The 21,225-nt window shown below is 46.5% G+C and overlaps 9 protein-coding genes across 12 annotated transcripts; 5 read left to right on the top strand and 4 right to left on the bottom strand.

The window, feature by feature from the left end:
• The first annotated feature begins 1,148 nt into the window (after nucleotides 1-1,148).
• On the top strand, nucleotides 1,149-4,622 carry LOC128259695 (glycosaminoglycan xylosylkinase homolog). Of its 3 annotated transcripts, XM_052992244.1 has the most exons (6): nucleotides 1,149-1,484; nucleotides 1,545-1,981; nucleotides 2,060-2,660; nucleotides 2,957-3,534; nucleotides 3,605-3,805; nucleotides 3,865-4,622. In XM_052992244.1, the coding sequence occupies exons 3-6, from the start codon at nucleotides 2,382-2,384 to the stop codon at nucleotides 4,070-4,072; spliced, it is 1,266 nt and encodes a 421-aa protein (XP_052848204.1). In that variant the 5' UTR covers nucleotides 1,149-1,484; nucleotides 1,545-1,981; nucleotides 2,060-2,381; the 3' UTR covers nucleotides 4,073-4,622. The 3 variants fall into 3 exon arrangements, with proteins under 3 accessions (XP_052848204.1, XP_052848212.1, XP_052848195.1); XM_052992252.1 differs by having other exon boundaries at nucleotides 1,841-2,660; XM_052992235.1 differs by having other exon boundaries at nucleotides 1,545-2,660.
• On the bottom strand, nucleotides 4,617-8,323 carry LOC128259685 (exosome component 10). The gene is made up of 5 exons (XM_052992223.1): nucleotides 7,964-8,323; nucleotides 7,719-7,900; nucleotides 6,131-7,535; nucleotides 4,926-5,870; nucleotides 4,617-4,815 (listed from the first exon to the last, which is right to left on the bottom strand). Exons 1-5 carry the CDS (start codon nucleotides 8,066-8,068, stop codon nucleotides 4,735-4,737), a joined length of 2,718 nt encoding a protein of 905 aa, XP_052848183.1. The 5' UTR covers nucleotides 8,069-8,323; the 3' UTR covers nucleotides 4,617-4,734.
• A 373-nt stretch (nucleotides 8,324-8,696) lies between these two features.
• On the top strand, nucleotides 8,697-11,375 carry LOC128266746 (GPALPP motifs-containing protein 1). The gene is made up of 3 exons (XM_053003474.1): nucleotides 8,697-8,797; nucleotides 10,171-11,049; nucleotides 11,108-11,375. Exons 2-3 carry the CDS (start codon nucleotides 10,174-10,176, stop codon nucleotides 11,270-11,272), a joined length of 1,041 nt encoding a protein of 346 aa, XP_052859434.1. The 5' UTR covers nucleotides 8,697-8,797; nucleotides 10,171-10,173; the 3' UTR covers nucleotides 11,273-11,375.
• LOC128266756 (phosphatidate cytidylyltransferase, mitochondrial) lies at nucleotides 8,740-10,096 on the top strand. The gene is given in 2 exon segments (XM_053003483.1): nucleotides 8,740-9,655; nucleotides 9,657-10,096. Coding segments are annotated over 2 exon segments (1,029 nt in total). The 5' UTR covers nucleotides 8,740-8,848; the 3' UTR covers nucleotides 9,879-10,096.
• A 76-nt stretch (nucleotides 11,376-11,451) lies between the features above and the next one.
• LOC128266758 (cyclin-C) lies at nucleotides 11,452-12,474 on the bottom strand. Its single transcript, XM_053003486.1, has 2 exons — nucleotides 11,865-12,474; nucleotides 11,452-11,805 (listed from the first exon to the last, which is right to left on the bottom strand). Exons 1-2 carry the CDS (start codon nucleotides 12,450-12,452, stop codon nucleotides 11,590-11,592), a joined length of 804 nt encoding a protein of 267 aa, XP_052859446.1. The 5' UTR covers nucleotides 12,453-12,474; the 3' UTR covers nucleotides 11,452-11,589.
• Nucleotides 12,475-12,684: 210 nt separating this feature from the next.
• LOC128266730 (mitochondrial-processing peptidase subunit beta) lies at nucleotides 12,685-14,995 on the top strand. The gene is made up of 6 exons (XM_053003451.1): nucleotides 12,685-12,826; nucleotides 13,098-13,304; nucleotides 13,363-13,691; nucleotides 13,758-14,128; nucleotides 14,188-14,279; nucleotides 14,552-14,995. Exons 1-6 carry the CDS (start codon nucleotides 12,758-12,760, stop codon nucleotides 14,894-14,896), a joined length of 1,413 nt encoding a protein of 470 aa, XP_052859411.1. The 5' UTR covers nucleotides 12,685-12,757; the 3' UTR covers nucleotides 14,897-14,995.
• Nucleotides 14,988-16,549, bottom strand: LOC128266738 (2-(3-amino-3-carboxypropyl)histidine synthase subunit 2). Its single transcript, XM_053003463.1, has 2 exons — nucleotides 16,312-16,549; nucleotides 14,988-16,257 (listed from the first exon to the last, which is right to left on the bottom strand). Exons 1-2 carry the CDS (start codon nucleotides 16,471-16,473, stop codon nucleotides 15,010-15,012), a joined length of 1,410 nt encoding a protein of 469 aa, XP_052859423.1. The 5' UTR covers nucleotides 16,474-16,549; the 3' UTR covers nucleotides 14,988-15,009.
• A 948-nt stretch (nucleotides 16,550-17,497) lies between these two features.
• LOC128255620 (uncharacterized) lies at nucleotides 17,498-18,355 on the top strand. The gene is made up of 2 exons (XM_052985351.1): nucleotides 17,498-17,754; nucleotides 17,817-18,355. Exons 1-2 carry the CDS (start codon nucleotides 17,517-17,519, stop codon nucleotides 18,353-18,355), a joined length of 777 nt encoding a protein of 258 aa, XP_052841311.1. The 5' UTR covers nucleotides 17,498-17,516.
• LOC128255404 (nuclear pore complex protein Nup93-1) lies at nucleotides 17,498-21,040 on the bottom strand. 2 transcript variants are annotated; one of them, XM_052985118.1, is made up of 5 exons: nucleotides 20,812-21,040; nucleotides 20,563-20,743; nucleotides 19,122-20,503; nucleotides 18,376-19,058; nucleotides 17,498-17,642 (listed from the first exon to the last, which is right to left on the bottom strand). In XM_052985118.1, exons 1-4 carry the CDS (start codon nucleotides 20,970-20,972, stop codon nucleotides 18,392-18,394), a joined length of 2,391 nt encoding a protein of 796 aa, XP_052841078.1. In that variant the 5' UTR covers nucleotides 20,973-21,040; the 3' UTR covers nucleotides 17,498-17,642; nucleotides 18,376-18,391. The 2 variants fall into 2 exon arrangements, with proteins under 2 accessions (XP_052841078.1, XP_052840994.1); XM_052985034.1 differs by lacking the exon at nucleotides 17,498-17,642 and having other exon boundaries at nucleotides 18,364-19,058.
• Between the last annotated feature and the right edge of the window lie 185 nt (nucleotides 21,041-21,225).

Here is a 21,225-nt window from a genome sequence, read left to right as displayed (position 1 = left end):
AGGGTGTTTTGGGGTAAAAAAAAAGGGGGAAGTGGCAAGAGAGTTGGGGGGTAACACATTTGTGCGTTTTCCTTTCACTTACTCGATTTTCGTGCTTTTCATCCTTTATTGTTGTTTGCTCGAGTGCCGTTATCATTTGTTGGTTTATTTTGCGCCATATGTGGCCAGGGATACCGCTCCTCAACATTCTCCTTTTCCTGCTTTTACTCCATTGTATCCCCTTTCCTTCTTTCTCTCGAATGAAGTGTGGGCGCAGTTTATGCGCTCTGTTCCACTGGGAGCCCCAAGGCAAGGTGAACCCTCCTATCTAACTCCATCAATGGAAAAAATTACTAAGCAAACGCTACGTAACGACACACTTTTGAAAAAAGATTTAACACATAAAGTTAATGGGCTTCCAATTGATTTCTTGTAAATAGAAATATATAAATTACACATTCTTAAGCGCAGTAGGAAGTTCTTAAATTTTACTATCAAACTGTTGTCTCCAAGCATCAGACCGATCGGAGCAAAATTAAAGAAGATACGCATATTTCAAAACTTTAAAACGTTTTAAAGTCGGTGCCTAAATATTAAAACATGAATAGAAAATAATAAAAATGTTTGGGCTGCCGTGCACATTGCGCAAAATGATATTTTTTTGATTAAAATGTGTATTTAAATACAGCGTCTTCAACATTAATATGCTTGTTTTGTTTTATTTTTGTTTCGCAATCGTATTAAATAAGAATTAATATTAGTTAAATTAAAAAAAAAACAGTTCGTGTTTTTCAAAATATATAATTTCTAAATATTTTTAATTTACTATGTGTACAATAATTTTGTTGCAGTGTACACGCATGGACTCATCTGCGCAATTTGCAAGTGTGGGTGTTTTTAAGAACTAAAATGAGTGAGTGGCAGGCTGAACACCTACCGTTAAAAATGATAAAAACGAGGACTCCTGCGAGACATTCTGCCTTGACCTTTAGCTGGCGCTTCGTTTGTTGGCTGATGAACTTTTTTGATTAACTTTGCAAATGGCATTTGAAGGGGTTTCTCCCTGCTTTGAAACGATATTGGGCGGGCACAGCCGGTGCTGCCAGACTGTCAGATACAGCAGTTCAGCCAGGGCTGAAGCACAACTGTTTGCATCAGCTGATTTATGTTTACTTCTTGCTTCACTTTTTGTTTTGATTTTCCTTTATTTTACATCTGCGCCGAAAAAACGCATGTTTTCCCCCCAATTTCATCGGCATAAACAAAAGCTATTTATACACGAATCAGCCAAACAAGCGCCGAACTAAGTGCTTTGTTTTAAACGGCGACCGCAGAAGATTTCCGTTTTTGAATGCGTGTGGTTGGGCCTGTGGATGTTGGCCAAAAACGAGGAGGCGGCCAATTAAAGCAGCAGCAGAAGAGGAAGCACACGATTTATTGGGCCATTGTGGCTGCCAAGAATCCAAGAATCCGAAAGGGGCCACTTCACGCTTGTAAACAAACGGGTAAAACTTAAAGAAATGCATTTGTGCCAGAAACAGGACATTCTGCTTCATCTCTTATAGGTTTTCGATGATATACCGGATCGGATATGGGCATTTATAGCTTGAGCTACCATTAGCCCAAATAAGTTCTGATTATGAAGTTAAAGTTCTAGTCTACATTGTCATCAAGATTAGTTCGTCACATACAAAATAAGACGTACTTCAAGTCAGAACAAAGTTCTTTAAGTCAAATTCCGTCAACTTTCGGTACATATAGTTTATTCACTACCAAACTTCTCAGAACAGGAATCTATCCATCATTAACATTTTAATGAGTACTTAATTGGGTCATATAAATTAAGATTAACTAGTTAAAGTACATTGAGAAGACACACCTAACACCTCGAACCAGAAATTAAATAATCTCTAAAAGACGATGCTATTTGCCAAGAATTCGAGGGTTAATGGGGTCATCGTCTGTAAACAATTAACCGGATCTGATTAACTTGTTGCAGTAGGTAAACAAAATAAGTTAGAACCCGGAACAGGACTACTTTCCTACTGCTGACAATTTAATTAATGTTTACACGGACTAGATGCAAACGAAATTAATTTGCAAAACAATGGACTGATGCAAACAGTTGTTAGCCGATGTCTGCCAAAAAAAAAAATTAAAAGGAAGGGCAACATTAGCAGAAACTACAACAATTGCCAAAGCAGCAGCAACAATTGCAAGAACTATAGCAAATATTGCATGTAAAACAGCAACAATAGCACGATAGTCCGCAACAACAGCAACATGCCACTGCGGCAGCCCGGCCATATCAACATTTCGGCTAGAATTGAGCAATTTGCCAGTGCTGCTGCTGCCGCAGCGTATACGTAGTATTAAAAATAGGCTAACGCCCAGGCTACAGGATGAACAAGCGCAGCGTCATCATCGCGGGAATCGTGGCCAGCCTTCTCGGCCTGGTGCTTGGTGCCAACTTCTACTTCATGTATTATCTGAGCGCCGAGGAGGGACATTTGGCCAGCGTTCGGGCGCTGGAGAACATGATCCGGCATAAGATGAGACACCTGAAGCCCAACTACCTCAATCGCAATCCACGCTTCTTCATGTTCCGCAACAAGCTGCTTAAGAACTACAAGGCGGCGCCCTACGAGAACGCCAGTGTCCTCTGGGACATTGCCAACTGGGTGAGTCAATGGGTTCAGGGGCCAGAAACAGAAACAGAATATCTTATCACTGAGTAACCACTAACGCATGTTGCTTTGCGTTTTATGCAAGTTGCATTATGCAAAAAGCAGAACCAGGAGACCCGCTGCTATAATATTTGATCATCTTTGTTTTTCATCACCAGGTGTCAGATCCAATTAGAACGATACATTTTTATTTAAACATTATTGTTAAAGCCTTTGTCTATTTGCTGTGATCAAAAGCCTTAAACCTGCTTATATATTCCTCAATTTTCTTTTCCTTACCCTCCATTTAGTGGCCGCATGAAAACGAGGTTTATCCATTGTACGACTCATCGATGGGCCAGCTCTTGGAAACAATGCGCCGTGAACCGATCACTAGAGTGAGCAATCTGGGTCGCGGCACCCAGCTGAAGCTGCTGATGAAGCTGTCACAGCAACAAAAGGTGATCTTTAAGCCGCAATGGTACCCGCGTGATGAGGTCATCGAGGGAATGGTGTACAGCGGCAAGGATCGGCACACCGCCGAGGTATATGCCTTCTATCTGGGCGCCGTGCTCGACTTTCGGTGGACGCCCATCGTAGTGGGTCGAGTGGTGAACTTGAAGAAGGAGATCTACGCCAACGGTGACCAGGAACTCCAGCAAACCATAAACATCGAAACGGACGAGGAGGGCAAGGAAACGTACTGCCTGTTCGGAAAGTGTCACTACTGCAACGAGGAGGAGACCGTCTGTGGGGACGAGAAGCACAACATCGAGGGCGTGCTCATCTATATCGTTCCGGGAACGATGGCCAAGCGGCGGTCTCCGTGGCAGCGAACCTACAAGGAAGACAGGCGGGCGCCATGGGAGGACGACATGACCTACTGCAAGTAAGTTGCGATCTACATTCCAAAGATAATACGTTTTTAAGTTGAACGAAAAATAACATTCGTTGTTCAGGGCATTGAAGAACAAAATGGAGACCATTCGTCTGCTGGACCTCATAGATGTGGCCATTTTCGATTATCTCATCCAGAATGGGGATCGCCATCACTATGAGACGCGTGAGGAGCGCGTGGTGCTAATCGATAATGGGAAGGCTTTTGGCAATCCGAACAAGGATCACTTAGATATCCTGGCGCCCCTTTACCAATGCTGCCTGTAAGTCCCTAACCACTTTTAAAATCCTAAATATTAACATATATCATATATACCTTAAGCTTACGAAAGTCCACGTGGGATCGCCTGCAGGTTTTCTCAGGCGGCGTGCTAACGGAAATCGTCGATCGGCTGTCCAAACAGGATGCCCTCTATCCACTTATCACCGATAAACATAAAAAAGGAGTGGAGCGGCGACTTCTGGTGGTCTATGCGGTTGTGGAGCACTGCATGGACATCGAAGGCGATAAAATGTTCAAAACTCTGTAGTTCAAGCTTGAGATTAAGGCTAAAATGGTTGATAATCCTGGATAGAGCTTCCGGAACTCACTTTCCACTTCCTAATTAAGAAGTTAGCTAAAAGTAGCTAGAAACTATTCTTATAATTTTAGTCAATGCTTTCCTTCAACGGCTGTCAATATCCCCTTTGTTACGACAGGAAAAACTTTTCGTAGTTTTTTTAACGTTATTGATTTTAAATAGGCTAACAATTTCCCCATATAACAGCAAAAAGTTAAATAGATAGTTTAAAAAATCCCGATGCCATCCATTTAATAATTTTAGACATTGAAATATGGCACCTTAATGACTCCCATTAGCATGACAAATCCCATGATGTTCTATTTCTATTTTTTCCGTATTTTTCAGCTGAAATATTTATTCCCAAAAATCGTTAGATTTTAAAACCGTACCGTAACATATCCGATAGTATAGTTTTATGCATAGTTACGTTTGTTATTTAATAGGTAATATTTTAGAAAAATTGCAAAATTTTAGTTTTGTAACATATCAGTAAAGTGTATAAACAATCAGAAATAAACACTTGTCTTATTCACTTTTGGTGTTTTTTTTAATAATTTCTATTAAGTCCACATCTTAAATATATATGTCTCAAATATATATATATTTAGGATTATCGTTATTGTTGCAGTTTATTTCTTCCCTTCTTTCCTAACATTACTAAAAGTAAATAGCTTGTTGAACTGCTTGTTGTTGCGGTTGTTGGGACGGCTCTAAAAAAAATATCAGTTTTATGGGTATTATTTATATTATCAGATAATTTAAGAATTAAAAAGTTTATGAGAGTTTCAAAATGGTGAAAATCAATAATAGATAGTCTCACCTTTCCGCGCATTTGATGTTTGATTTCTGTTCCTCGGGCTCTTTGCGCTCCGCCCTTAAATTGCCGGAAGTCCACGTTTTTGTAGTCAAAGTTACCTTCAGCCTTGGGCTTTGGAATCTGCGGAATTTGCTGACTTGAGCTCTGCGGATGATTTCCTCGATTCTTGGCCTTAAAACCCCTCTGAAATTGCTTGTTCTTCTGCTGCCGCTTACTCTGTGCTGGCGAAGGTTTCGTTTGCTCTGCGGACTGCCTTTCTATTGGAACCTCTACGACTTCGTCATCGCTATGATCTGGAACCGGTTGAACTGTTGTCGCGGGTTTCATTTTCACCGTCGGTTCTGGTTCGACTCTAGGTTGTGAATTCTCATCCTTGCGGGGTCTCTTACCGGTAGTTGGCTGATGATCCGTATCCGTTTTGTTGCTAGTTTGGTGCTTGCGTTTCAGGTGTTCCTTTAGAGGGACAGAGTACATGTCATCCACCTCTTGTTTGATGGTATGTGCTTCCAGTTTTATATTTTGCTCTGGAGCTGGTGCTGCCGGACACAAACGCCTCTTGAGCAGCTCACTGCGCTCCCTGGCGATCTGGTCCGCCTTCAGCTGCTCCATCAACGGCAGAATGGCAAGATAGCGTTTATAGGGCAATCGGAGGGTTTGGCTCTCCTTGCGAAGATGGGCCCAGCGCAGCTCCTCTTCTTGAGTTGGCTTGCCAGGCTTGTCGAACAAAGCCATTGCTGGTGCCACGATGGCCAGATCTTCCTTAGGAACATCCTCCTCTCTGGGTAGCTCTAGCTTCCCTGAAGTAGAACTGCGATTTAACAGCGTGGGCAAATCATCGCGGACTTCCTCCTGATGCGAAAAGTCATGCGGACAGTAGAGCTTGCTGCTGAAGTCCTTGGTCGAAGGCGGCAGCGATGCCTGTGTACTACTGCGGGCCTCTAAAATAGGCTAAAATAGAATGTATGGTTAGTAGCTATTAGGTTGGATGGTAATTTATGCTCCCACATTATTTTATAGTAGATAACCTTATGTTTTTATACTTTAATTCGACCTTCTGTGGATAGGAAATGATTATGCCCATGCCTTGAAGTTATTCTATACTTTTCATTTCAACTTTAGTTACAATTAATAAATAATGAAAAAATTTCGGAATAGGCATTGACGTTTAGAGAGTTGCAGGCGCTGCTTGAAAACGCTGGAAAACTCACTTTGACCAGCGGCTGATCGCGCGCCTTGAGGACGATCTGGTGGAGCGTGTGTAGTTGCTGGCGCACCAGTGGCGGGATAGGATTGCAGCAGGCCAGAATGCCCTGCATCTCCCTTGGTAGACTCTCGGCGATTTGGAGCATCATGTGGTTGGGTAGAACGTAGCCATAGCTCTCGTCCTCCGACCGCGCCGTCGCATCGCGCCACTCGAAGATTCCGCGAAGCGCATGCAACTGGCGGTTGTCGAAAGAACGCTTCGTTTTCCGCACCAAATCCATGTGGGATTCCGGTCCAATGTGGGGCTTGCTATACCGCTTCTTGCACACTTCCGTGCTCATTTGATAGACGCTACCCAGCAATCCCGGTTCCGCCTGCTGCTGTAGCAAATCGTTTGTCATCCGTTCGTAAACGTATATCAAAAAGTGGGTATCCTGGCGGGCGTAGTCCACCAATTGCTGAGGTAACGGCCTCATCCGCCAATCGGCCAGTTGCAGGCTCTTGTCCACGTCCAAATCCAGGTAGTGTTTCAGCAGAAAGGCCAATGATAACCTGGCCAAATTTAAAGCCTTGGCTGCCCGATGTGTGTCGAACATGTTGACGATATACAACGATAGGTCCCGCTGCAGCCACTCAATGTCCAAATCGGCGCCGTGCAGGATCTTAAGCTTCTTGGGGTCGGTGAGAACCAGATTCAGTATATGCATGTCATCCCGCAAGGTAAGGGTATCAAAAATATAATCTTTGGAGCGAGTGGACATTTGGACCAGGCAAGTAATGCCCATGAAGGTGCGGTAGGAGTGGTGCTCCACATCGATGGCGATCTGTGGCGCATGCCTTAGTTCCTCCAAGGCCTGTTGCAGCTTCTCAACCGTGTCCACCACCATCAGTTCAGTGTCTGCCATGAGAGCTGGAAGCACTGGCTTCTGCTTTTGCATTTGCTGCGGCGGAGCCTGAAACTTAAGCAGCTCAAACTCGTATGGATGCAGATAGGACTGGACATTGCCTGCATCATCGTATTCGGGCAAAAGGGCCAACGGCTTCAGCGAGTTGGGTTTCTCCTTGAGCCTGGGGACGAACGGACTTTGCGAACTGTTGTCCACAGGCTCCTTAAACTGCGTCTGCGGGCGAACAATGTTTTTGGCTGTGAAGAGACGAGCAGAAACCATGCTGCGTTGCGGCGTTCCTGTCGTCCTGTTCCAGCTGCCCGCTTTTGAAGTTTCCTGAGTTTGTGGAGAAGCAACTGGTGGTTCTGCGTGCGTGGAGTTGCTCATCACGTCCACCTGGGCCTCCAACACCTGTTGGGGATTCCTGCGCAGACCGCTCTTGATGTCCAGGTTGGTGGTAATGCGCTCAAACAGCATGTCATTGCATTCCTGCACCATCTCAAACTGCTCTTCCAGTTGTCGCCTGTTTAAGAGAAAGTTAGAGACAAAATAATATATATTATATCAGCCAGTTACATTTTTTACTTCAGAGCTCATGTGGCTACTAGTGAAAGTATATAAGGCTGTAAATATTTTAACTAATAATGAAAGCCATTTAGGGCAATCACAAAGTATACAAATATATACCATATCTGCAATTCCTTACTTCTTTATGTCGCCCTTGATCTCCTTGGCCTGGAACACATTTCCGATGAGCCCGACCACCCGTTGGGACATTTCGTCCATGACACGTGCGTAGCCCGGGTAACTTAAATAAAGGGAGCGGGCGGTTCCCTGGGGAAAGGCATTGGCGGCCCTAGTGGCGGCCACCACGTTTTTGAAAGCTTGCTGCAAAATTAGCTTCAAATGATTAGTGATAAGACTTAGAGTAAATATAGAAATTCCACCCACGTTTGTGAATGCCCCGATGTCTTTTGAAGCACATTGCTCCTCCGGCTGATCTGCTTGGGCCTGATCCTCCTCGTCCACATGAGCTCTTTTCGGGGGTCGCGGCATGTCTATTTATTTTTTGATTGTTTTGTGTTCTTTCCGTACAATTTATTTTTTCGTTCTATGTAGAAAATGTGCGTGTTTCTCTCCTTCTTTCGAGAATGGAATAACAACAGCTAGAATTTAGAGTTTGACAACACTACCGGCGGCGAAATTTGATCGATATACAGCACTACACGGCGCTGACCGCACGATAAAAAATAACCCAGTCTTTCGTATTTAAAAATTTTAGTCGAATTTGGAATGATGATCTCGTGATGTTTGAATACTGACGGAGCCTACACTGATCATATTCCTATTTAATCCCAATTATTTTATACAATAGTTTTCATATATTAACCATTTTTCCCAGTTTTTCTAATATAATGTTATAATGTAGTCAATCATTTTTAAATTTGTTTGCCAAAACAAATATTTAGCTATTACTAGCCCTTTTATCGCTAAGCTACAAGTAGCCATTTTTTGGCTTTTAACACTTTTTAACACTAACACTGTGAAAGGGAGCCAAATTTAAAACGACATATTAAGTGTTGTTTTATTATTATACTTTTTTATTTCAAACAAAACTTTATTTTTTTCGCCCAACAATTTAAAAAAAAGGCCAACCAACTATTTTATGAATTGACCGCCAGCTGATTTTCAGTGTGCACACACCTAAGTCCACCGGCAAAATGCAGCTAGCAGAAAGAAGAAGCAGAAACTTCACAAGAAGAAACGGAGTTACGAGCTAAAGAAGTAATTATTAAGCCTAAGTTAAGTCTTTTGAGATACAAACCCCTTCCCAAGATGCTGGATCTGTACAGGCGCACGGTGGCGCGATTTCCTCTGGGCAGCGTCAGCTACATGTTCGCTTATGGATCCGGGGTGAAACAACAGGAAGGCTATGAAAAACTGGGCAATGGAAATGAGTACCGTCCGGCGCCGGGAAGCGTTGTAGATCTGGTTTTCTGCGTCCGGGATGCTCAGGGATTTCACGCGGAGAACCTGCATCGTCATCCAGGACATTATTCTGCTCTGGGACGCCTAGGACCGCGCTTCGTAGCCAACTACCAGGAGCGTTTGGGTGCCGGCGTCTATTGCAACACCTTGGTTCCACTGGCAGATGTGGGTCTCACTATAAAGTACGGCGTGGTGTCGCAGGAACAGCTGCTGGAGGATCTACTAGACTGGCGGCATCTATATCTGGCTGGGAGGCTCCATAAACCCGTGACGGATCTGGTGAATCCCTCAGATAATCCTCGTCTAAAGGCTGCACTGGACAAGAATCTTTTGTCTGCTCTGCAAGTAGCTCTGCTACTGTTACCGGAAAAGTTCACCGCCTACGGACTGTTTCACACCATCGCTGGGCTGAGTTACAAAGGGGATTTCCGCATGATCTTCGGGGAAAACAAGCAGAAGGTGCATAACATCGTTAACCCGCAAGTCAAAGACTTCTTTGCACTGTACCAACCCTCGTTGGGGAAACTCTCCAAGTATGTGGCTGTCAATATGAATGGCCAGGAGCCAGGAAGCCGGAAGCCAACCATACTATTCGAGCAGGATAAATCCTCGACAGCCAGCGCTCAGCACTTACGAAAGTTACCCGGGGAGCTGAAAAAAACGCTTGCAGCGGAATGCCGCCTGTCGCGGTGACTACGCCGAGGTGGTGGATCACCTCTCCGTAGCCTCTCAGCTTCCGGAGGTGGTGCAGGCATCCGTCAACGACATCGTTTGGCGCAGCAGTGTCACTCAATCGATCAAAAACATAGCCAGTGCGGGCGTTCTCAAGTCCCTGGTCTACAGTTACCGCAAGGCTCAGAAAACATTCGCTGTTTAGGTTTCTTCCTGGCTGCCAATTTACCCATCATACCGCATTTTGTTATATCATTTTAAGCTTTAAAGTTGTTAACTGCAATATATGTATAGCCCAAGCCAAAGAACTGAGTTTTTTTGGGGCTCTCAGAGACAAACTAGGCCAAACAATGAGTGATTTAAATTGGCTTGGGCATAGTTGGAGGCGACATTCTATATTTCAAGGTTGTGTTTGATGGGAACGTCGAAAAGATCCGAGTCGAAGAAAATGGTTATAAATCATGTGTAATTCCTTTTTTATTTATTTTCTTTTAAAGATTATGTCCAGCGACGACAGCAGTAGTGACAATAGCTCCTCCAGCGACGAAAGGCACCGGAAACGAAAGCACAAGAAGCACAGCAAGGATATGGACAAATCCAAAAAGAAGAAGTCCAAGAAACACAAGAAGGAGAAGCGTCGCCACAAGGAGAAAAAGCGCAGCAGGAATGAGGAGGAGCAGCCAGTGTCGTATACGAAACCGCCTGCTTTGGTGAATGTAACAGCACCTGAAAGGGCTCCAAATAACGAAGATGCGTTCGGCCCTGCCCTGCCACCGCATTTGAGGAAACTTAGTCAAGCGGAAGAGCAACTGGAACCACAGCCACAGGCCATGATAGGACCCATCCTGCCAAAAAATTTGGCCCCGGAAAAGAATCCAATTGCTGATGGTGAAGCTGATGATGATGATGATGATCTAGCTGGCACCTTTGGCCCGCTCCCAAATGCAAGCCAAGTGGCACTGGAGGAACGAGCGTTGGCCCTCAAACTGGCTGCTCTGGAGGGAGGACTATTGGGTACATCAACAGACCAGGAGGTCCGCGAAGAGTGGATGCTTGAGCTGCCGGATGTGGGATTAAAAAGCGGTCTTGCTGCCCTGAGCAATATGAAGCGCACTTTTCATCAGGGGAAAGAGCGACCCGACTTCAGCGATCGATCCTCCTGGACGAAAACTCCGCAGAGTGAAGCTGCTGCTGCTGCATCGGGTCCAAAGTCGCTCAGCTCCAAAGAACTAGAGCAGATAGCCCAGGTTAAGTTCGAACAGCAGCGTGATGACGAACAGGAGAGCATGGCCAAAAAGCACAAAAAGAAGCACAAGCGTGAGGAGTCCCTTGTCGAGTTGCATCAGAAAAAACTAAGAAAGGAACAAAGGGAAAAGGTGAGCATTAAAATAATACCATAAACCATAATATTGTTAAAAAATGTTTAAATCTAAGGAAAAGGAACTGGCTGCCTCTGGCTCGAAGCCAGAACGAAGACCCTTTAGCAGGGATGTGGACTTAAAACTCAACAAAATCGACAAGAACCAAACCAAGCAGATTGTGGACAAAGCGAAGATACTGAACACCAAGTTCTCCAGAGGTCAGGCCAAGTATCTGTAAAGCCTCATTCTAATTTTAGTGTATGAGAGATATAAAAGATTTTAATTTAAAAATGTAGTATAGAAAGAGCAGTTAAAGATTTTTAACAAACACAAGTAAAGCATAGACCTTTTCAGCAAATTGAATCATTACTTAATCGGCGAAAATAAAGAACTAAAATATAAACAAACAATAAAATCAGAATATACTTAAAAAACAAAATATATTTCTAGCGATTTAGTGGATTTGTCAAACCACCTTTTAATCGGCATAAATAATTAAAATACATACACTTAAGTGGGGCATTTAATCTAATAGTACAAAAATATGAGGTGTTTTCAGCGCTGTGGAGGTGGTTTTGGCTTGGGGATCTTGGACAGCAGCATCTGTATCTCGTCCTTCTCCTTCCAGTCCTTCCACAACTCGTACAGATTGACAATGGCGCGCACGATCTCCTGGACCTTATCCAGATCCACATTCAGCTCAGCGAACCACTGTTTCGTGGCGTCCTTTTGCAGAATAACGCAGGCGATCTGCAGGCATGCAATGGCGATCTAAAAACAAGGACCTTGTGAGATGGGAAGATGCTAGATATCTGGTCATGACCACGCACCTGATAGGGAGGGTACAACAGGCAGACATCGGTGCGCAGGGAATCGTTGACAATGCGCCAGCTCAGGGTGAGCAACTGGTCCTCCTGGCCCATGTCCTGGACCAATTGCAGGAGCGGTCTGTACGGCTGATAGACGATCAAGCAACAATCCAGGTTCTCCAGCAGGTAAAACTCGCACTCCAGAATGTGGTTCGTGCGGTAGGGAAACTCCTGGGCATACGCATAGCTGAACTTGGTCTTGATAGCCGACTGGCAGATCGAAATCAGCCTGGAATTCGATATGACCCCAAACTCCTCCACTTTGGAGGCCAGCAGGATGCAGGTGGGCGCCAGCAGCAGGGGATCGATGTTTTTCAGAGAGTTCCTCGCGTAGAATCGCTTAAAGTACACCGTGGCAGTTGCAATGACTTGTTGCCTAAGTTTTAGCTGTTCGCCCAGCACCTGGATCACGTTGGCAAAGAATATAAACACCTTTTGGTATTCATCCTCGTTTAGAGCCAACAAATCGTGCTGACGCTCCCGCAGCAGATCCTGTTTGTCCAGAATCCACTGCTGCGAGTGCGAGCTCTGCCAAAAGTTGCCCGCCATTTTGTAAGGAGTAGGCCAAGCTACAAACGCCGGCCAAAAATTTTGCGTTAGCTATCCAAATTAAATGTTTATATCGTTAGAAAGCCGCTCCAAACTGATTCTTAAAAAAAATTGTTGCCTTTAAAAACAGTGTGTGCACACCCTCGGTTTTTTTCACCAACAGCTAACAGCTGTTTTGCCGCAGCCAACTTAGCGTAGTGCAGGTGCATCTGTGTGTGTGTGTGAATTTTTCATCAGCGCCGCGGAAAGACGAAAAGTCTTTATAATATTTTAGTTAATAGGCTATTGAACGATTTAACTAAACGATGGCGTTGCGAGTTCTTGGCGTGACGCAGAATATGCGCACCTTCATGCGGGGCGTTGACATGATCAAGGTAAGTCCAGGCAACCAATATAATGATTACGCTCCCCAGGATTTAAATTACGTAATTGTAAACTATTGTGTTTCTGAATGTGTTATTGGCTAACATTTGTACTTATAGGCCCAAATAAACTCATTTTATAAAGAGGCTTATAAGCCACCAAGTTATTTTGCAGAAAAGCAAAAAATTTTGTTTAGAAAACCCCTTGCAAACACTTTGAGGTTATGTACATGTTTTACTTAACTTTTAGCCTAAAGTTTGCCCCATTTTCCTGATCTTACAGCGCTACAAGTCGGCGGCTACCCTGCAGAAGACCCTGCTGAACATCCCCGCCACCCAGGTGACCAAGTTGGACAATGGTCTCCGCGTGGCCAGCGAGGATTCCGGCGCCTCCACCGCCACCGTGGGCCTTTGGATCGATGCGGGATCGCGTTCCGAGAACGAGAAGAACAACGGAGTGGCCCACTTCCTGGAGCACATGGCCTTCAAGGTGGGATCACCAGCCTTCCCCTCAAAAACCTTATAATCCCTTTTTCATCCTCTTTTAGGGCACTGCCAAACGCTCCCAGACCGACCTGGAACTGGAGGTGGAGAACTTGGGCGCCCACTTGAATGCCTACACCTCTCGGGAGCAGACCGTCTTCTACGCCAAGTGCTTGTCCAAGGATGTGCCCAAGGCCGTCGAAATCCTAGCCGACATCATCCAGAACTCCAAGCTGGGCGAGTCCGAGATTGCTCGCGAGCGTTCTGTGATTCTGCGCGAGATGCAGGAAGTGGAGAGCAACCTGCAGGAGGTGGTCTTTGACCATCTGCATGCCACCGCCTACCAGGGCACTCCCTTGGGCCAGACCATCTTGGGACCCACCAAGAACATTCAGTGCGTATTTCAACCAACCATTTTAAACAATCATCCTCAACCTATTAAAATTCTATGTTTCTTTAGGTCCATTGGCAAATCCGACCTGACCAACTATATTCAGACCCACTACAAGGCTTCGCGCATCGTTCTGGCCGCCGCCGGCGGTGTCAAGCACGATGATCTGGTCAAGCTGGCCAGCGGTAGCTTGGGTGGCCTCGAGGCCAGCGTGCTGCCACCGGATGTGACTCCCTGCCGCTTCACCGGCTCCGAAGTTCGCGTGCGCGACGACTCCCTGCCCCTGGCCCACGTGGCCATCGCCGTCGAGGGATGCGGCTGGACCGACCAGGACAACATCCCCCTGATGGTGGCCAACACCCTGGTGGGTGCTTGGGATCGTTCCCAGGGCGGTGGCGCCAACAACGCCTCCAACCTGGCCCGTGCCAGCGCTGAGGACAGTGAGTAAATCTGAGAGACCATGGGGATATGAAAATGAATGGCTCTTTTTCCCCTGCAGATCTATGCCACAGCTTCCAGTCGTTCAACACCTGCTACAAGGACACCGGTCTCTGGGGCATTTACTTCGTATGCGATCCTCTGCAGTGTGAGGTGAGTATTGAATTTTAGAGACAAAAAAGTTGTTACATCCTGTCAGTTGCAATAGCAACTATGCTTTGGATTAATTTGCAAACATATTGAAAATTGATTTATTCGTAATATAGTTTGAAATGAGTTTTTAATTAGCTAACAAACGGTACAAAACCATGAAATATTTAAGCTACTATGGCAAATCTTGATGACGGATTGTTTCTAATGTTTAATTCAGTAATTAAATTATATTTTATATCGAATCTGGCTAACCTTCTTGCTAACCCCTGCAGGATATGCTGTTCAACGTGCAGACCGAGTGGATGCGTCTGTGCACGATGGTCACCGAGGCCGAGGTTGAGCGCGCCAAGAACCTGCTGAAGACCAACATGCTGCTGCAGCTGGACGGCACCACACCCATCTGCGAGGACATTGGCCGCCAGATCCTGTGCTACAACCGTCGCATCCCACTGCACGAACTGGAGCAGCGCATCGATGCCGTGAGCGTTGGCAACGTGCGCGACGTGGCCATGAAGTACATCTACGACCGGTGCCCGGCCGTCGCTGCCGTGGGTCCCGTTGAGAACCTGCCCGACTACAACAGAATCCGCTCCTCCATGTACTGGCTGAGGGTCTAAGAAGTTCCACCCCCACTATTGTTGGACATTGTAGTTTAATTCAAAAGAAAATTTCGCCCGCAGAGGATCAGTAAACCGATAATACCAAAAGTTAAATAAGTTGTTCTGGCCCTTTATTGATGTGTGTAGTTAATGGGAATGCCGCTTAGACCCTGTTTCAGCTGTGCGGGCTCCGTCTGGCCCAGGGCAGGGTCCAGTCCCTGCCAGGTGCGGTCTTCGAAGGAGAGTCCTGTGTCGGTGGTCATTAGGGACATTTTCGCTTGTGTGGCCAGGGCCAGGGAAGCGGGGTCTCCTGCCGTTTCCAGGGAATCGTTAGCCACTCCCCTCAGCCTTCCGCTGACCAAGCTGACGTCGTGCTCTGGTATAGCTGCCTCATCAAAGGGCAGGAAGCTGCGCCCTTCCGGCAGAAGTTGCTTGAAGTCCGTGACATAGACTTCGGGATATCTCATGTGCCAGGCGGGATTCAAGGCCATCTCTGCCTCGAAGACGGAAACAATGGGCTTGTAGTACTCCTTGGAGTCGTACATATTGTTGAAGGGGCAACCGATCAGGACAAAGCAATCTATCTCCAGGAAGTTGGCCAGCTTGGCGGGATTGATCCTGCCCACGGAAATCAGCTGCGTCTTAATGCCCCTGCCCTTGGCCATGGTTTGAAGGCGGGCCACCACATCTAGGTATCCCTCAGCCGAAAGAGTGGCCACTATCAGGCCTAGGGTTTGTGCATCTTTGCATTTTTCGATATGGAAATAGCGGCGCCGGATGAACTGAGCCGTGAGGGGATTTTTGGAGCTGAGACTGGCAGCGGCACCATCGTAGATGTGCCATTGGACAGCGGCCGAAGCGGTCAGGGAAAGGTTGGCGAATCGCTGGTTATCGGCGCCGACGAAAATGCAAATCCGCTCGAGGCTGGAATTCCCCTTGGAGGCCGTTGAATCACCCTCAATGGGAGGAAACAGCTCTAGGATGAGATCCTTGGGCTGCAGGGCCGCAACTAACTGCGTCTGCAGCTGTTCACTGTAGAGATGTTGGTAGCCAATGTCCAGGTAAATGCACACCTGCCGGTCTGTGCACTCCCCACGCAGACTTTGCAGTTTGCTGAGGAGGAGATCAACATCTAGCAGCAACTCTGGATAAAGGTACAGTACAGGCAAGCGGGTGGCTCTGCTGCGGCAGGCATTACCGAAGTGAATTACACTGTCGGCATCCACATGGGCAGCGGCAATCTCGTCCACGCAGCAGCTTCCGTAGGTGGTGTCCGCCAGGATGAAGACCTTCACATCCTCCGGCGCGAGTAGCTCCCTGAGGCCCACGCTAATGGCATTGCTGTGGGGCAGATAGTCATCCGGGAATTGCAGGCAAACCTGAGGAGGAAGAGTCCTTAGGGGGAAGTCCCAAAGTAGAGCAAATATACAGACCCTTTTGTAACCATTTTGGCGAACCCAATCGCCACTCGTTCTCCGGTGGTTTTCGTTCCAAATCTGTGCGAGGGTCACCGGCTGCTCCGTCTCCGTCTGTCGTTCCAGGGCGGCCGTGTCCGAGCTGGAGAAAGCCGATGCAGATGTTTCGGATGAGCTCATTTCCAGGCGATTTCTGACAATGAATTCTTTGTCTGGTTTACAAAATGCAATTAAATAAACAATGTTAAGATAGCGGCAATTAATGAGCTTAGCGTCGATCCAGAAACGTGGAATGTGAAACACTGAGTTTTAAATGATCACTCGGCCAGAATTATTTTATTTTTGTGTATATTAATACAGATAAATATTGATAAAAACTGTAATTGTTATTAATAAACTATCCTTCAAGCTTAACAAATTTTGATTTTCCTTTTCCATTAAAAAAAAAGCAAATAAAAAAATCTGAATTTCGACGCTCCAAATCGAACGCCCCAGCAGTGTTAAAATTATATGTTTTACTGATCATGTAAAAAAATCTTACAGATCAGACGACTATATCATATAGCAAACATAGAAACGGTAAGGTAAAATTTGACAAAATTGGTTGTTTTTGAAGAAACATACGTGTATCTCGTTTTATTTTTGCCTAAAATGATGGTTTTTACCATTTCGGGCCCCTTACATTACTGCAAGGGTATTTAAACTTCAGCTTGCCGAAGTTACCATCTTTTCTCGGGTTTTTATAAATATGTATGCTTTTATATGCTTTGCCATTTTATAGCTAAAGTAAGTAATTTGATCAAAATCGATCATTTTTATCAACAGTTTTTTGTTTTAATTTATTTACTTTATAATTCAAGCAAACATGGTCCTGGCCTACCTAAAATAAACTTGATGAATGACAATATGTTCTGGGGAACGTGCCCAGTGTGACCATAGTTAACAGTGTGACCATATTAAAGGGTTTGCTTGTCTAAACATTTTCTGTTGAGCGACAACTAATTTTTAAAAATTTAAACTGAGATAGTTGAAAATGCATATACGTTTAGTTTAACTTATTTCTTGTGTTTTAACTTTTGGTTGTCTTACTTCCCTTCCTCTTCCTGCTCATATGATCAGTCTGCTCTTGACCCAAATCTACGTTTTGTTACGCCTACCAACACTTGTTGCTTTCTCCATTTCACCTACCATCATTTCACCCAAAAAGGGCACTGCCGAAAAAAATGAAAAACCGAAATCTCCGCTGCATCGTGACCAACTGCCATGAGAGTGGCCAGCAGGATAGTAGCTCCATGTTCAAGTTTCCCATAAATCCGGTTATTAGGCTGAAGTGGATGGAGAACATTGGTCTATTTAAAGACATTAATTTGTACAACAGTCGGGTATGTAGGCGTCATTTTGAGACGCATTGTTTTGGCAAGGCCAAAGTGTTTTCATGGGCCCTTCCTACGCTCTTTTTGGGTAAGTGAATTATAGAAATATCATTAAGTAGCTATTGAAACCATTATCCCCACCCTTTGCAGGTGAAAAAGAGGTACCGCACCAGAGCAGCAAACCAAGAAAGAAAGCCTTTGCCCGCAAATGTAGCGTCAAAAACTGCCTCTCACAATCTCCGCCAGAAAGATTGCACTTCTTTCCCACGGAGCCCGAGCTGCGAAAGGAGTGGATGGACATCTGTCGGCTTAAAGTGGACAACAAGTGGCTTTTCATCTGCGGCCGGCACTTCCGCCGCAGTTTTTTACCCAATAGCAAGGGAAACCTCAAAAGGGACGCAATTCCAGAACTACATTTGGGATTAGATGGTGAAGATCCCCTGGGAAAGGGTCTCAAGTGTGAGCAATTGCGTTCTAAGCGAAGGAAATTGTGTTCTAAGAACGATGATTCTGGCATCGACGAGGAGAACTCGAAGGAGAGTGGATTACTTGATTCCTGTTTAAACTGCCTTAATCTTAAACAGCAGTTGGCAGCTGCTCTCCAGCGAATTCAGCAGCTTGAGGAAAGGCCACAGGCTACATCAGACAGCGACGAGGAGGAAGAGTACATTTTCATGCTAATGAAGTAGATATCAACTTCTCTTCATACCTAAAGGACTTTTATTTTAGTGCATCACCAGTTCCAGTTGAATCAGCCGCCTGTTGGTGTCGTTGGGCAGGCGGTATGGCATTGTGGCGGCCATGTTGGAGAGGGCTTTGGCTCGCTGCCGGAGCTGCTGCAGCTCGCTCTGGTCCATCGAGCTCCCCACACCCGTTTTCAGCTGCTTATACTGCCGCTGGGCAATGTCCATGGCGGCCACAATAACGTCGGGCAGCACCTTGATCACCTCCCCGCTGAGTCGCTTTACATTGGCCAGACACACATCCACATCGTTAGTCGTGTTGGGCATCAATTGGGTCCGCCGAAGCACCTCCAGTGCACCACTCAGATGGCCTTCATGATAGAAGTTAAAGAAGATAAGCAGGTCCTGCAGCAACACAAAACTGCCCTTCATTTTGGGCTCCAACTCGATGTTGTCGCTGGCCAGTAGTTGAGAGAACCTCTGGGCCTCCTGGCCGAGGCGCTCCCTTAACGATCCACCAAGCGCAGGCAGATGCACCACCTGGGCCAGCAGAATGCAGATGTGCTTCAGGGCAAGGTTATATTTGCCGGCCATTTCGTAAAGTCGCGCTGAGATCTCAAAGTTGCCGAGAGAGGCCAGCTCGTCGGCCACCAGAGCGGCCATGGTGCGTGTGTCAAACTCAGGGCAGTCGAATTGACAGAACAAGCCACTGGAAGTGCAAGAGACTTAGACTTAAGACTGATTCAAATGAAAATAAAGCTTAGCTCTTTACCTGTTAACCTCATCTTGGTCACTCGCCTGCCGCTGGCCGAATATTAGATCAAATATGGTCGTATCAAAGACTCCACTGTCCACCACCACATCGCACACGCATGACATGAACATGTTCCTGCCCTTGGGATCTTTTAGGCAGCGCAGAGTATAGTAGTAATGCAAGGCCTCCGAGGTGTCCGTGCGCTCGAACCTCTGCACATACTGCCGGATAAGGCGCGTTAGGTTGAGGCGTCGCAGTGGCTGCGGATCCTTAATGTCAATCGATAGCAGAGGCTGGGACACACTGCGCGCACCGCCCAGAAGACCCAGTTCGTGCAGTGCTATGGCCATGTGCACGGCATGGACGCGGGTGTCGTCCCGGCGGGCCAGGAACTCGATGGCTGCCTCAAACTGTCCAGTGAGAGCCAGTGTCTCGAAGTAGAGATGCGGCTGCTGGCCGGCACTGAAGTATTTCTCGCCATACTTCTCCAGAATCAGCGATTGCAACTTTCCATAGTTGGCAGCGTCGCCGGGCTGCAGCATAGCCAGCCGAATCCACAGAAAGTCGTCAATGGACTTGGCCACCTCTCCATGAACTTCATTGGCATCGCAGCCCAGGAGGATGCAGTAGACGGCCTTCTTGTAGGCATCCGTGGAGTTGCGTATCTTGTTGGCATACTGCAGCTTAAGCTGGTTCTCGATCCGGGAATTTATCTCGCCGGAGATTCGATCAGCCACCAGCTGGGCGAACTCCTCATGGCTACTGCCTGCTTCGCGCAGGAACTCCACCGCCGTTTCGGCCGATCCGCAGCGCAATCCGTAGTAAACCAGCGGCCACAACGGCCTTTCGCCCACTGTGTCCACCAGTCCGATGGTCTGCTGGGCACTAAACCGGTGGCTCACGTAGGCCAGGACCAATTGATAGCTATTGCTGGCATAGGATCCACCCACCTGGGAGCACATGAACACCCGGTAGCGTCGCTCCAGGTACGATTTGGCGTGGTTAACAAAATCTGGCCGCTGCTGCCGGCTCTTGATGGGATCGCAGTGCAGAGGCTCGCTTATTTGGGTGACGCAGGCCAGCAGTGTCCACATGTCCATCAGCCGAGAGTCACCGAAGCTCTGGGACAGCTGGGCAAACTTCTGTACGAGATTGGGTCGGTTGCTGCCCTTCAGCAGCAGTTCGTTGTAGTGCCGCAGTTCCTGGGCATAGACCAGTTCCAGGGGATCAAGGCAGGACCGCGGCTGGCAGTGCGGATTTAAGATGGTGGGTTCAGGCAGCCGCTGCAGGTCGATGAAATTCTGAGATGGCGCTATCAGTGCGTCCAGTAGACGCGTCTTCTCCTCGTTCCAGGCACTGTTCATGCTGGCCCACTTCTGTTTGCTCACAGAGTCGTTGATCTGGGGATGCAGGGAGATGTAAGCTATCGCTGACCTCGGTCTTCCAGTTGCTAACTCACATTTTTGTTGGTGTCCTCGATCACCGAGAGGATGGCGTTCTCGCGCTCGTTCTTCAGAAAGGTGCGCACATCCGTGTCCGCCTTTACGTCCAGTGGCTCGAAGGTTTTTCGGGCACTCAGCGCCTCCAGTTTCTGGTTCAGTTTGGGCAGGTCCACGCCCTTGGATCCCAGCAGTATATGCCTGGGGAAGATGATATACCATAATCTCTCGCTTAAATTTAGTTAGTTAGTTAGGACTCGTTTACTCACGCTTGGATCTCTTTGCCGCCGGTTTGGGTGACGCGGGAATGGAGCTCTGTGGTAGCTTGCAGGACCTGCTGAAGCGTCCGCTCCACGGCGGGCAGCTCGCACTCCGCTTTGGCCTCCTTGGTCAGATTCTGGGCTCGCTGCAGCAGAGCGTTCAGGTCCATTTTTACAAATAAATAAATAATAATTTTTACACAAAAAACTTCCACCGCACATATAGTGTGGCCAGATATTCGCGCCACAACAAAGAAAAGATGGCACTATCGGTGTTGTGACTATCGAACTTTGTGGAGGTACAGTGCTCTCTCTGAACAAAGATTTTGTTTGCATTCAAACTTAACAAATATATATAAAAATAAAGCATTAAAAAGCTTAATATATATGTATTTTAGGCCTTGCATTCAAAAAGGTTTGCTT

Source organism: Drosophila gunungcola, chromosome 3R (assembly GCF_025200985.1).
Source record: "Drosophila gunungcola strain Sukarami chromosome 3R, Dgunungcola_SK_2, whole genome shotgun sequence".
NCBI lineage: Eukaryota > Metazoa > Arthropoda > Insecta > Diptera > Drosophilidae > Drosophila > Drosophila gunungcola.
The sequence above is the reverse complement of the archived record's forward strand: the minus strand, read 5'-3'. Positions and strand labels throughout refer to the sequence as shown.